The sequence below is a fragment of the Diaphorina citri genome, unplaced genomic scaffold (genome assembly GCF_000475195.1).
Source record: "Diaphorina citri unplaced genomic scaffold, Diaci psyllid genome assembly version 1.1 scaffold574, whole genome shotgun sequence".
In the NCBI taxonomy this organism is placed as follows: Eukaryota; Metazoa; Arthropoda; class Insecta; order Hemiptera; family Psyllidae; genus Diaphorina; species Diaphorina citri.
The window spans coordinates 46,176-60,180 of record NW_007378008.1 but is presented as its reverse complement, the minus strand read 5'-3'; the positions used below and the strand labels follow the sequence as shown (position 1 = coordinate 60,180).

Below are 14,005 nucleotides of genomic sequence, written 5' to 3'. Positions count from 1 at the left end.
TCCGTCATGCACCCTCACTATTTCTCACCTTGTACAACATGTATTCGTGATGACGTCAGTGGTTCTGTTTACCCGACCTAATTTCGGTACTATGACAAAATAGTACGCGAAGTGGTTGGTGTGAATAGTGTTTCGTTGTCGACGTCATGGGGGTTAATGCTTTCAATTTGGTTGACGTCAAGCCAAACCTTCCATTGTCTACCAGCTGGCAACATGTCCTTGATACATAGCATACCCTGTTAAGCTAGGACGAGCAATCCCTGGTATGCTAGGACAAAAGTTCAAATTCCTTCTCTTCCAGGCTTCTTCCGGTGTACTTAGAGGGCTAGGATGAGGGCATTCTGGTTGGCACAAGTGGGAACTCCCTGCACGAGAATCCAGTAGGTGGAGACGGGCTTGTTTCGGGTGTCGATGATCACGTCGAATCTTTCCCCTGAAAAACGACAAAGTACGGATACATTTGGTGCCTTCATTGAATTTGGTATGAAAACCAAAGACTATCTCAATAGTGGTATCTTCGCCATAGTGCTGAAATATTGTTTGTAGCTCTCCTAGAAATTTTTTCCAAAGGGAAAATAAATCTCATTCATGAATTCGTGATGACGTCAGTGGTTCTGTTTACCCGACCTAATTTCGGTACTATGACAAAATAGTACGCGAAGTGGTTGGCGTGAATAGTGTTTCGTTGTCGACGTCATGGGGGCTAATGCTTTCAATTTGGTTGACGTCAAGCCAAACCTTCCATTGTCTACCAGCTGGCATCCCGCGGGGGATCGAACACGAGACCGCAGAATGCAAACCGGTGACATTTTGGTCTGATGGAAGACAGAATGAGAGAAGGAAATGAATATTCTCCTCCTCCTCATCATCATGAGGTAGAGGTAGCTTTACCGCTGCCGAAGATAGCTGAGTATACTCATAATAGGTTATACGGTGGTGTATTATAATGTTGCTGTGTTGAGTGTTAACTTAAAAGCTTGTTAATCTTGAAGTATAACTTCACTCCCTTGTTTATGAGTAAAAGGTCACCCGGTCATGTGTGGTGTATTATAATGTTGCTGTGTTGACTGTTAACTTAAAAGCTTGTTAATCTTGAAGTATAACTTCACTCCCTTGTTTATGAGTAAAAGGTCACCCGGTCATGCCTTGGGTTACTATAAATTAGGTAAAACTTATGTGGTGTATTATAATGTTGCTGTGTTGACTGTTAACTTAAAAGCTTGTTAATCTTGAAGTATAACTTCACTCCCTTGTTTATGAGTAATAGGTCACCCGGTCATGCCTTGGGTTACTATAAATTAGGTAAATCTTCAATCAAATTGTTAACAACGAATCTGTTATTTGTAGTTTCCCTCTGTAAACGACTCTCAATAAAAAGTATCTATTGTTATTGATGATAATGACTCTGATGCATCCTCCATCAATGTCTTACGAGTACTTATGTCGTGTGATTTCAGATAACTTCAATCAATGTCTTGTGTCTTGTGATTTCAGATAAGTTCTGTCAACAGGCCGAGGTGGCTCTTGTCATTGGATCAAGTAACCAAGTTTATCCTGCGGCCGGGTGGCCTCAAGAAATGGCCGCATTTGAGATTCCTGTGGCCGAATTCAACACTAGAATCAACACGGAAACACGATTTTTCAAGTAAGTCAAGAAATGGCCGCATTTGAGATTCCTGTGGCCGAATTCAACACTAGAATCAACACGGAAACACGATTTTTCAAGTAAGTTTTTTTTTCACTAAATTTCCTCCAATAAAGCTAATCTTAGGTCCCTAGAACAAATTATATTATCACCCTTCTTTTATAATAACTGCTAATCTATCTTGGGTGTTACCAAATTATTGTGTTATTGTTACGAAAAATAGTCCTTCTTTTTAGACCTCATGTGTAAACTTCAACGGGAACAAGGATCAAGGTTATGGCTCTTCAAAGTTTAATCTTAATGAAGACCAAAATTAGGTTATTTTGCAAGGTGGAGGGCCAACTAAGTCCATTTTTTTATGAGAGGTTAAGGTTACGCGTGTTATGTTTTTCCCCCCATGAGATTGTACCATAATTTTATTATAACTCCCTGATTCTTCTGTATCAGGTGGTTCTTCGAAGGCAAAGTAACCCAGACGTTACCAGAAGCCCTGGGCATTCCTGATGAAAAGTGTGTACCTTTTCCTCCATCTCATTCACACCCAAAGGTTTTTCTCTCGCACAAGGATTCACGCTCTCCCTCTCACCTCAAGGATTCACCAACTCCCTCTCACTCGAAGAAGAATTAGCCCAAGAAGTTACCAGAAGCCCTGGGCATTCCTGATGAAAAGTGTGTACCTTTTCCTCCATCTCATTCACACCCAAAGGTTTTTCTCTCGCACAAGAATTCACGCTCTCCCTCTCACCTCAAGGATTCACCAACTCCCTCTCACTCGAAGAAGAATTAGCCCAAGAGCCCTCGACCATACCATGATGTATACCTAGACTGCCTAGAGATAAGTAGTATAAATACTTTGCTGCTTCGGTGGTGTATTGGTCAAGACGCTCGTCTGGTAAAGAGGAGGGCGTGGGCTCAATCCCAGCCGAGGTATGGAAATTTATCCTCAAAACAATTTTATTAGACTGCCTAGAGATAAGTAGTATAAATACTTTGCTGCTTCGGTGGTGTATTGGTCAAGACGCTCGCCTGGTAAAGAGGAGGGCGTGGGTTCAATCCCAGCCGAGGTATGGAAATTTATCCTCTAAACAATTTGAGAATTTGACCACAATAATAGTAGTAGCCTACTGCTGAAGTAAAGGGACTTTTCAGTCCTATGCGAGCAATATAAATAAGCACTATTATTATTATCTAGTTGCGTCTCATATTGTTGAGTCTCAGTAGCAGTTAGGTGCTCGCCGGGTAAGCCTAAGGGTGCGGGTTTGAATCCCTGCCGATGCACATATCTATCTATGAGATTCGTGGAAATATACTGGGGTTGACGATCTTTTGTGTATATTTAGATTTGTATAAGAACGTCGACTCCATAGATGTCTATAAGTAGATAGGTACCAAAATAATAACAATAAAAATAGAAATCTTAAAGATTAGCAAAATTTTATACCTATTGAAAAAACGATCTTTTGTGTATATTTAGATTTGTATAAGAACGTCGACTCCATAGATGTCTATAAGTAGATAGGTACCAAAATAATAATAATAAAAATAGAAAATATAGAAATCTTAAAGATTAGCAAAATTTTATACCTATTGAAAAAAAGCCTTATTCTTTGGTTTCAATGTTTGGTATGAAATGTTGTTGTCACATGTTAAGGAACTTATTGACCATTAGGCCCATTCTCCCTCTTCCGTCCCAATATTTTTCCACGATGTGAGAGGTGATGTCCAGGAGGGGACAGGTATTAAGGTGATCAGCGTTCACAGGAATGATTTCATAGGGAGTGCTGTGAAATAAAAGCGGGAAACTTCAACACCAAATATAGTTAATGAAAAATAGCGCAAAGAGGGGGAAGAACATCACTCTAGTCTCCCTCTTCCGTCCCAATATTTTTCCACGATGTGAGAGGTGATGTCCAGGAGGGGACAGGTATTAAGGTGATCAGCGTTCACAGGATTTCATATCAGGAATGATTTCATAGGGAGTGCTGTGAAATAAAAGCGGGAAACTTCAACACCGAATATAGTTAATGAAAAATAGCGCAAAGAGGGGGAAGAACATCACTCTAAAAGCAATTACCCTAGTTAGGGCTGATCGAGAGGCTGACGAAACACGCCGACCCCGTGTGTACACGGGAAAAGGCGAAGAAAAAGAATTAGAAGACCCTTTGTATTACTTCTAAGAGTTCTGAGGGAATAATGCTGAAATCTTCCCAACAGGTGATAGAACCCAACCAGCCCCCTTTCATTCAACAAGAGGTGTTTGCTTCCAACCGTCACCTCATGGAGACCGAACTGTTGCGCACCATTCTGTACTGTCTCAAGAACGTTTCGTTCCTCAGCTACTTCAAGACCCCAACAGAGGGCGCCAGCTGGGAGCCCTGGACACACGTGCACAAACCCGAGTACAACCCTCATGGGAAGTACCTCGTCAGGTTGTTCTATCTGGGGAAATGGAGACGAATCGTTGTCGATGACTTCCTCCCTTGTGACGAGACTGGACAGGTTCTTGTCCCGTTCATTTCGTCCCGTCAGCTCTGGCTGCCGCTGCTTGTCAAAGGGATTCTGGTAGTGGCGGGAGTGAGTGGTTTCGCCCGCATCAGCAATCTCTTGACGGGGTGCTTCTCACACTGCGTTGAGGCGAGGGATGCTTCCGCCTCGGACATGTGGGGTCTCATCGATCAGAATGTCCCGCGTAGGAAAGACGCTGACCCGGCCTCGGGATCGATGGAGGCTAACGGCAGTCGTAATGTAGGAACACCGAGTGCGGAGAGTGTTGATATCGCGGGGTTTGAGAGATACGTGCTGGCGCTTGTGGATGCGGCAGCGGTGCCCAACTTGCGGACGGGAGTGCCGGTGAATATTCAGGTGGTGATCTGTCAGTGTCATTTGAGAACTTACGCCAAGCATTGGAGGGACATTCGGTACAACCAATGGGCGTATGAGAAAGGTGAGTTCCCATAGTGAAAGTACTGAGGGGGATATTTAGGAATATCAAGTTGAAGCAACTTCTCGGGAGAAATATGCATAATATCGACTGAATTTTTAATAAATCTTAATTTGATTTTTTTTTTTTCATTGATAACGTAATTACTTCGTCCCTTTCCTTAAAGCCAGAGACGCAATTTTGATGTATTCTCACTTTTCAGGAATTCTGAAAGAGAAAATTCCCAGCTCAAACGCCATCGGACACATCCAGATATTCTGCCCCGTCAGAAGAATACGAACAAAACGTCCTCCACTCCAATCTTCACAAAATCACACAGAGGACGAATCCAGAATTAAAGATCTCACCAGAACTTCCATACCTGAAAAGAAGCAAACGCTGAGGGAAGAGGAGAATGAAGACGAAGACGATGGCGATCTTCCACCTTGTGACGAAATCTGCACGTGGCTTGAGTTCCCCGATTTCTATTCCCATCTCGTCAGTCTAGAAACGCTCTACGTTCCGTCCACATTTGAACATCAGACGTCTTTCACTTCTGAGGAAGATTTGGTGGCAGGTTCTACGTGTGTGTTTGAGAGTCATGAAGCAGAAGAGGGTGAGGAGGAAGGGGATTTCATTTACCATGACTTGATACCACAGTCTAGCTTGTATCTCTTCTCGGACAAATACTAAATATTTTGTCATATCCTGAAATGGTTATACACCGCTGAAAGTTTGAAATTACCTGAAGGTAAGTTAGTGCCTTGACTTGGAGAGAATTGTCTCTTCAAGTGGTTATCTTTTTCCAGTTTTCGTGATAAAAAAAGCGTACATAAAACTATCAGTTGAACATTTGGTCCTCCGGGTTGCGTAAAAAAAAAAAAAAAAAAGTGAATGAGGTGGAGATATTACTTCGGACATGGTCCTAAAATCTAGGAAATTTTCTTCGTGGTGCCAAATGGAACCGCTAACTGCTAGCTCTTCAGAATCACCGCCCAACAAATAGACAAATCAAATGACTCAGATGCAAATTTGTTGAGTTATAACTGTTATAAGTAAATTTCCCTACAAATAAGAGGTACCTAGGTATTATTACCTATGCTCAAGGAGCTCAAAAAATGATTTTTTTGCACCCTACTATCACCCGAACCTAAAAATAAATCTCGGTATAACCTAACCTTATATATACCTAACGCAAAATGACAATAAATTACCCACATATTTTTTTTAAGGCTTTAATGGCAGGATTCTCACACTGTGAGCTCTTCCACCCAACCAACAATCGCCAACAGGATAAACCTGTCGGCGGGATAGAAAAATAGGGGAAAGAAGAGAAGGGAAAAGAGAAGACGAAAGAATAATAATGGAATAGATTATTAAGCTTCAGGATAGATAGGTGTTCCGTGACAAGACCTTTGAAGCTTGTGGCACTCAAGGTATTCATCAGGAGTAGGTATTTACTCACATAGGTACATATTATGTACCTACCTATAGGTAGCTAGATTTATTAATTAAATTAATTTATTTATTTCCAGTGGGCTGGGCACCATATTGGAATCATGTAAAGGAAGGCTGGAGTCACAGGCATAACACTAATGTCCTGTTCCTGTTTTATGAAGACATGAATAAGGTATACCTACCGGAATACATACCTACCTACCTAAATAAAAAAGGAATCTTTGAATGGTGATGTTAATAAGTATGACTGCTTGTCAAAAATGTCTTTCCCTCCTTAATACACATGACTATGTAAAGGAAGGCTGGAGTCACAGGCATAACACTAATGTCCTGTTCCTGTTTTATGAAGACATGAATAAGGTATACCTACCGGAATACTTATTACATACCTACCAACATATCTAACCTAAATAAAAAAGGAATCTTCGAATGGTGATGTTAATAAGTATGACTGCTTGTCAAAAATGTCGTTCCCTCCTTAATACACAGGACATTCTGAACTCCCTACTTGGGGATATTATCGAGAGAAATGCGAGCGAGTTCTTCACATTGCTGGCAGCGACTCCTGGTGTTGAAACGGTGGATGTTATCTCATTAGATCTTCGGCACCATGCTCATATTATTGAACTATCCGGTAAGTCACGTAATTCATTTGTCGACAAGATATCTGACCTTTTATCATTTAAGTTTTCAAATTTTGACTACACAGGACTAGTCTCTAAATTACATGACTTGACTTGGACTCGAACCACCAACCTCGCGATTCAAAGCCCTATCTACCTCGATAAATTTGCGGACTTCGAAATTTTCGGCATACCTAGGTACCTAAAAATAATAATTATTTTTTTGGAGTAGAATAAATATTGCAGAAAGAGTATCCTTTTAGCTTGAAAACGAAGTATGTACCTATCTGTACTACCTGGTAGATAACAAGGGATGAGAGAATGTGTCTGTATTCAACAACCTCTTTCCCTAATCCGTTCCCCCAGGAGTTCACGAGATGCCCACCACTCAATCCTGGTCTATCCTGGCCCGTCTCAACCTCAACGTCCATACCTATGACGAGAGTCTTGTTGGCGTCTATTTCTTCCTCGCCAACGCCGCCAATTGGCGGCTCAGGTTGAGTGTGGTCCGAAACAGCATCCCTTGTCGGCCACTGACGGCGGCCAAAATGTCCAACCACATTTATAGATTCTGGAGGGAAGAGTTTGGGTACACGATTTTGTTGCATGGCTACCCCAGAGCGAAGCGGAAAGGAAGACGGACCAAATCTAAAGTGTCGGATGTTGCGAACCTCTCTGAACCAGATTCAGATGATGCACCAGAGATACCAGAACCCAAACACAGCAAAAACAAGAGAAAGACTCGATGCAAGACACATCTCTGCCCTTCATCCCGAGAACACAAACGTGACGGTTGCAAACACAAGGCATGCGGTCGAAAGCGACGGCCGAAGGCTCACAACTCAACCGTGTTCTACCCTGAGCAATCGTTTGACAGCGCTAGAGGCGGTCTCCATCAAGACACTTCGGAAGTGGAAGAGGAGATTGATGAAGTAGAAGAGGAGATTATCAATGAGACTAAACCTCAGAGTCTAAACCGGAGACACTCGGCAAAACCAAGACGGGATCCTTCGACGAAAGTAATGAAAGCCGCAGCCCCCTGCATGGGGAAGGTGAAAATCAAAATCGTCCACCCTAAATGTTGCAAGAGCTGCTCTAACCGATCCAACAGACTGAAGCGGAGTGTGTATAATTATCAGATATCACAGATGGCCATCAACCAGAACCGGTTTATAACCCCGCGGGAGAAAATCATGACCAAGTAAGTGTTCAGGTACTCAACTTCGCTTGACTTGGTCTCGTGAGAACATTCTCTACGGAGTCTACCAAGTTCGTAGAGCAGTGGTCACGCGAGACCAAAAAGTTTACTGGCACCGTTAGGGGAGAAGCAGATTTTTTTTCTTTTTGACATATGCACCTACTTCTTAATACTAGGTAGGTATACGACTTTCCATCCTAATTCAAAGGAGGGGAGGAAAACCATGTTTACATATTTCCAACTGAGAGCAGTTTTCCCTTGTTTTCCAAGTTTCGAATGGTACTTTTTGAAGCTGCAACGCATTGCTTTTATAGCTAGGTAGGAATATTTTTCGTCCAATGGGGCTCAACCAAATGACAATTTTTTTCGAGATAGAGTCCTATTCCGATGTAAAAGTACCCAAAAAGTGCATTGGCGCACTCAAAAACATCCAAAACGGTCCCTAAATCCCCTAAAATGTCGCAAAAAAAAAATAACGTTGAAACAGCCATGGTTTACACATGAACTGACGTCATCACGAACTGACACATGAACTGACGTCATCACAAAAAAAATGGCTGCCCGCGAAAATTATAGGGGCTCAACAAAATGACAATTTTTTTCGAGATAGAGTCCTATTCCGATATAAAAGTACCCAAAAAGTGCATTGGCGCACTCAAAAACATCCAAAACGGTCCCTAAATCCCCTAAAATGTCGCAAAAAAAAAATAACGTTGAAACAGCCATGGTTTACACATGAACTGACGTCATCACGAACTGACACATGAACTGACGTCATCACAAAAAAAATGGCTGCCCGCGAAAATTATAGGGGCTCAACAAAATGACAATTTTTTTCGAGATAGAGTCCTATTCCGATATAAAAGTACCCAAAAAGTGCATTGGCGCACTCAAAAACATCCAAAACGGTCCCTAAATCCCCTAAAATGTCGCAAAAAAAAATAACGTTGAAACAGCCATGGTTTACGACCTCGCATGAACTGAAGTCATCACGAAAAAATGGCTGCCCGCGAAAATTATAGAAGCTCAACCAAATGACAATTTTTTTTCGAGATAGAGTCCTATTCCGATGTAAAAGTACCCAAAAAGTACATTGGCGCACTCAAAAACATCCAAAGCCCCCCCTTGAAGAAGATAACAGTGGCCGGTTTTTTTCCTTTTTTTTTTTTTTTTTCACATACCTACTCTGTCAACTGTCATACATATTCTGTCTTCTTCTTCTTCACCTTTTCTGGGGTCCCCCTTATAGTCCCCCAAACTGTTGAGATAAAGGGACTACATGTCCTAATTCGACAGTCTAAATAAAGCACTAATACTAATACTAATACTTTTCCCGTGTGCAGACGGGGTCGGTGTTTTTCGTCAGCCTCATAGTCAGCCCTAACTAGGGTGATTGCTTTGGGCTGACATTTGGTTTTGGCTACAAATTTTACGAGTGGATGCCCTTCCCTCTCAACCCTTGCTATTTCTTCAGCAAGGGAAATTCAGGCTGGTATACTCCCTGTTTATAGTCCCCCAGCGAGACGAAGCTGGTCTACTCCCTGTTTAACGTCCCCCAGCCAGACAAATGTCATACATATTCTGTAAATAAGAAAATAAACAAAACCAAGAATGTAAAAAGATATACAAAATATTAAAATTAAATTTATTTACAGACCAATTTAGGTACAAATTTATTAACACATTTTTTTTTTAATTCTTTTTCTTCATTCTGTTAATGAAAGGAAAATACAGCTTATCGCCGGGTCTTTAAAGGGCATTTAAACTCTCTTGGATTAAGCAAAACTGATTGGCTGAAATTTTCGATTTTTCTTTTTTTTTAATCAACCAATCAGATTGGTTAATTCAAATGTCAAAAGTTAGAGGAGAAAAAAAGAAGAAGAAGAAGAAGAAGAAGAAGAAGAAGAAGAAGAAGAAGAAGAAGAAGAAGAAAAAGTTCAGATTAAGGACCTGAGAATGAGCTCAGGTATATTATAATCCCCTCCCACTCACCCCACCTCTCTCTCATTGGTCACAATCTCCGCGAGGAAGCCGCGTACACACTGGTGTCGATGTCGCTCCGCATTGGCGAGCTTCACCAACAACCCGCGCGCGTCACTCTCCAGCGACACGCTCGTCAGGGGACAACTGAACGGCGTGTAAATCGACACCAGTCGTGCTGTGACCTCCGTGGAACCCAGAGCTAAGCGAACCATCCAATGAAACGCGCCGCTCGAGTAGAGGAACGAGGCCGAACGAAACCCGAACGCGTCCCAGTCGAGTACGGAAACACCCGATGTGGAGAGAAGGGAGAGGAGGAATCTCTGACGCAGGCGCTGGGCCGTGGCCAGAATGTCAATGTGTGACTGAACACGTGACGTGATGTGACGGATGTATTTCAGCATGGGTTTGTCTGGGGAGAGAGAGAATCAACTGCAGAAGGTCCTAGGTTTGAATCCCACCATTGACATCAATTTGTACTCGTTTTTTAATTGCAAATATTTCTACGGGACTGGCCAGAATGTCAATGTGTGACTGAACACGTGACGTGATGTGACGGATGTATTTCAGCATGGGTTTGTCTGGGGAGAGAGAGAAAAGAGGAATATTTATACTTATTAATTAATTGCAGAAGGTCCTAGGTTTGAGTCCCACCATTGACATTAATTTGTACTCGTATTTTAATTGCAAATATTTCTCTGGCCAGAATGTCAATGTGTGACTGAACACGTGACGTGATGTGACGGATGTATTTCAGCATGGGTTTGTCTGGGGAGAGAGAGAAAATAGGAATAATTATAATTATTAATTAATTGCAGAAGGTCCTAGGTTTGAATCCCACCATTGACATCAATTTGTACTCGTTTTTTAATTGCAAATATTTCTACGGGTGTTACTTTGTGGTGTTCTCGTGTTGACCCAGCACCTAAATGGGAAGTATTGTGTCTCTTCTCGCCCATCTGATGAGAGGCATATAACGTATAACGGGATGGATGGTCACTTTTATACGATCTACTATCTACTTAATAGTGAAAATTGACTATATTGACAATTCTCACCTTGTCCAAATTTGGGATAGTTCATAACCCCATTAGAACACTAGTTACAACTTACTATACGAGGGTAATGGAAAGTAAACACTCGGTAATTTCTCACAACTTACCTTGTCCAAACTTGGGATAGTTCATAAAGTTGGCTTCGATTTGGTCTCTTAGTTCAGGACCCATTAGAACACTAGTTACAACTTATCATACGAGGGTAATGGAAAGTAAACACTCGGTAATTTCTCACAACTTACCTTGTCCAAACTTGGGATAGTTCATAAAGTTGGCTTCGAGTTGATCTCTTAGTTCAGGACCCATTAGAACACTAGTTACAACTTACCATACGAGGGTAATGGAAAGTAAACACTCGGTAATTTCTCACAACTTACCTTGTCCAAACTTGGGATGGTTCATAAAGTTAGCTTCGATTTGGTCTCTTAGTTCAGGCCCCATTAGAACTCGACACTGATAATCCAGGTCTGATTTCTCATGTGAGTAAGGCATTGTAAGAGTTAGCGTGATCACACACTTCTCAGGCACTGGGAAAGAAGAAAGTCAAATTAAATCATGAATTATCTACACAAGAATCAGACTTTAGTGACTGGGTTTTAGACGAGGGAGGGGTTGAATATTTTCAATTTGTTCAAAGCAAATCATGAATCTTTGTGGTAAAGCAGAGAGCGTGCAAGCCGTACGCGCTCACACCCTCATGGTATACTGTCCAACAGTCTAGCTAAATTCCTGAACACAGTCAGTTGAATTCCTTACCTAGATTGAGCTGAATTCTGGACAGGTCCACATCTAGATGCATACAGAAATGTACCAGATCATGGCAGAGAACAATCTCATGGGGTAGGAGAGGCCCTGAAACTCGTGGTAGACTGTCTAACACCGAGGATATGTTCTTGTAGCTGAGACTACTCTTGTTAAGTGAACTTGCCTGTGAGAATAAAATGAGAGAGGGATTCTAATTATGTTGAGAACTTTTAAATGCTTGAGAATCAAAAATATAACCCAAAAACAATTGCTCTGTGTCCTATAATTAATTGGCTCCAATTCATACCAAATACCTAGCCCTCATAGGTACTGTAATTAATAAAATGAACACCCATAATGCATACCCAAATATGGGTCTGACTTGGGGACCTGAAGCAGGAAGTGGAAGTAGCTCAAGTCTGGATGAGGGCTTTAAAATTTTGTAGTCAAAACCAAATATCAGCCCAAAGCAATAATTGTCCTAGGGCTGATTGAGAGGCTGACAAAAAACACAAAAAGAATACATACCCAAATAAACAGTAGGTATTGCAGTATGTATTATAATGGATGAAACTATCATAATTCACTCACCAAATACTCATAGTACAAATGTTTCAGCTTCTCGACCAAATTAAGCAGCTCGGTTTCATTATCCGAGTCATACTGAGCGAGACCGGTCCTCATGATGTTATCGAGAAGGAAGAGTTCTTTTTAACCACGTGAATCCTAGCATCACCAATGACGTTCTGTATGCAGAGATATCGAAATATGTCCACCCTCTCTCCCCAGTATCTTATGTTCACACCGGACTTCGTGATGAGAGATTAAGCCATATCTTCTCTTACAGACGCCAAGTTTTCGTGCAAGAGAAAGATGGAGTACCCAATTCGATCACAGTTACCCAGGATACTGAAACCAATACGATCTACCTGACTGTGGATAACATGAAGTGTTATTCATGTGGCCAGGAAGGACATGCAGCCAGAATGTGCCCCAACAGATCCCAGCATCCTGCCCAGGATAGACTAACAAAAGAGACTGAAATCGACCAAACCCCTGATTTGGAACAAACAGAAGTTCCCAAGGAAAAGGTGTCACCCTCACCTTGCTCTAAGGGTTAGGTGGTAGAAAACGCCTCCGGCGTTAACCTCACCTAGTGGTTACCTTCCACTCAAGAGTCTATTATTATTATTATGAACAGCCTACTAGTGCCAACACCACCTGAAGTGAAGGGTCACCTCTGAACCGCGCACGTTACTTAACCTGAGTGTTTTCATTTCAGAACTACATCAGTGGGACATACTCACAGGAGAACATCACTTGTTGAACTTCCTCAACACAACACAGCTGGAGATTGACCAGCTGAAACATATTGATGGTAAGAGTCGATAAAAAAAAATAACCTTTAATATAAAAAGATAAAATATGTACTTAACAATATTATTGTAGAGATAAATTGGGTTACTTCCCCTGATTTAGGCTGTTGAAATGCAATATTATAGTATCCAGCTTACCGATATAAAGTTCAATATTAGGGTGCCGGAACCCAGTCTTCAGATTAGGCTTCCGGCACCCTAGTTTCTTTTTTTTTCAGTGTATGTGAGGTTAATGTGAAAAGGTGGGTAGTGTCGCTGACCTTAGGGTAAAGCCCCCGTCACGAAACGCCTTAGTCCCCTGACTTTGTAGATTCGATTTCCCCTGACTTAGCGTTATCTTCTTCTTCTTTGAGTGCCTATCCGTTCCGAAAGTTGGCGATCATCATGGCTATTTTTATCTTGTTGGTGGCAATCCGGAAAAGTTCGGCTGATGATTTGCCGAACCAGATTCTGAGGTTAGCCAACCACGAGATTCTTCTTCTGCCGGGACCTCTCTTGCTATTGATTTTACCTTGCAAGATTTGTTGGAGAAGACCATATCTTTCCGTGTTCCTCATGATATGGCCGAGGTATCCGAGTTTGCGGCATTTTACTGTGTTTACCAGCTCTGGCTCCTTCTTCATCCGTCGGAGTACTTCGATGTTGGTGACTTTTTGCGTCCACGGGATTTTCAGCATTCTCCTGTACAGCCATAGTTCAAACGCTTCAAGCTTTTTTGTGGTTTCTTTTGTTACTGTCCAGCTTTCTACGCCATACAGGAGGACGGAGAAGACGTAACATGGAATGGAAAGTAAAAAAGTGAAATAAACATTGGAAAGTTGAGATAAAGAAGGGGAAAGGTACCAAATGTAGGACAGGGCGGAATCAAGCTGTCACTCTTTTCTTTGCCCGCATTTTATCTGACATGAGGGATCAACGTGTTAAACTGAGAATCAAAAACCTCCCTCTCCGTCTCTTTCTTCCTTCTTTTCTCTCTCTCTCTCTCTCTCTCTCTCTCTCTCTCTCT

At 41.8% G+C, this 14,005-nt stretch overlaps 3 protein-coding genes across 3 annotated transcripts in view; 2 read left to right on the top strand and 1 right to left on the bottom strand.

The window, feature by feature from the left end:
- Positions 1-5,258, top strand: part of LOC103510215 — a 31,257-nt gene extending 25,999 nt beyond the window's left edge. The window contains exons 2-3 of the mRNA XM_008474862.2: positions 3,860-4,589; positions 4,789-5,258. Of these exons, the coding sequence (XP_008473084.1) occupies positions 3,860-4,589; positions 4,789-5,258 (1,200 nt within the window). The remainder of the gene's footprint in view (positions 1-3,859; positions 4,590-4,788) is intronic.
- Positions 5,259-6,470: 1,212 nt separating this feature from the next.
- LOC113467869 overlaps positions 6,471-14,005 on the top strand; it is a 25,345-nt gene continuing 17,810 nt past the window's right edge. The window contains exons 1-2 of the mRNA XM_026824327.1: positions 6,471-6,657; positions 7,013-7,847. Of these exons, the coding sequence (XP_026680128.1) occupies positions 6,471-6,657; positions 7,013-7,847 (1,022 nt within the window). The remainder of the gene's footprint in view (positions 6,658-7,012; positions 7,848-14,005) is intronic.
- On the bottom strand, positions 9,544-12,334 carry LOC103510213. Its single transcript, XM_026824325.1, has 4 exons — positions 12,215-12,334; positions 11,636-11,807; positions 11,257-11,406; positions 9,544-10,236 (listed from the first exon to the last, which is right to left on the bottom strand). The coding sequence occupies exons 1-4, from the start codon at positions 12,305-12,307 to the stop codon at positions 9,833-9,835; spliced, it is 819 nt and encodes a 272-aa protein (XP_026680126.1). The 5' UTR covers positions 12,308-12,334; the 3' UTR covers positions 9,544-9,832.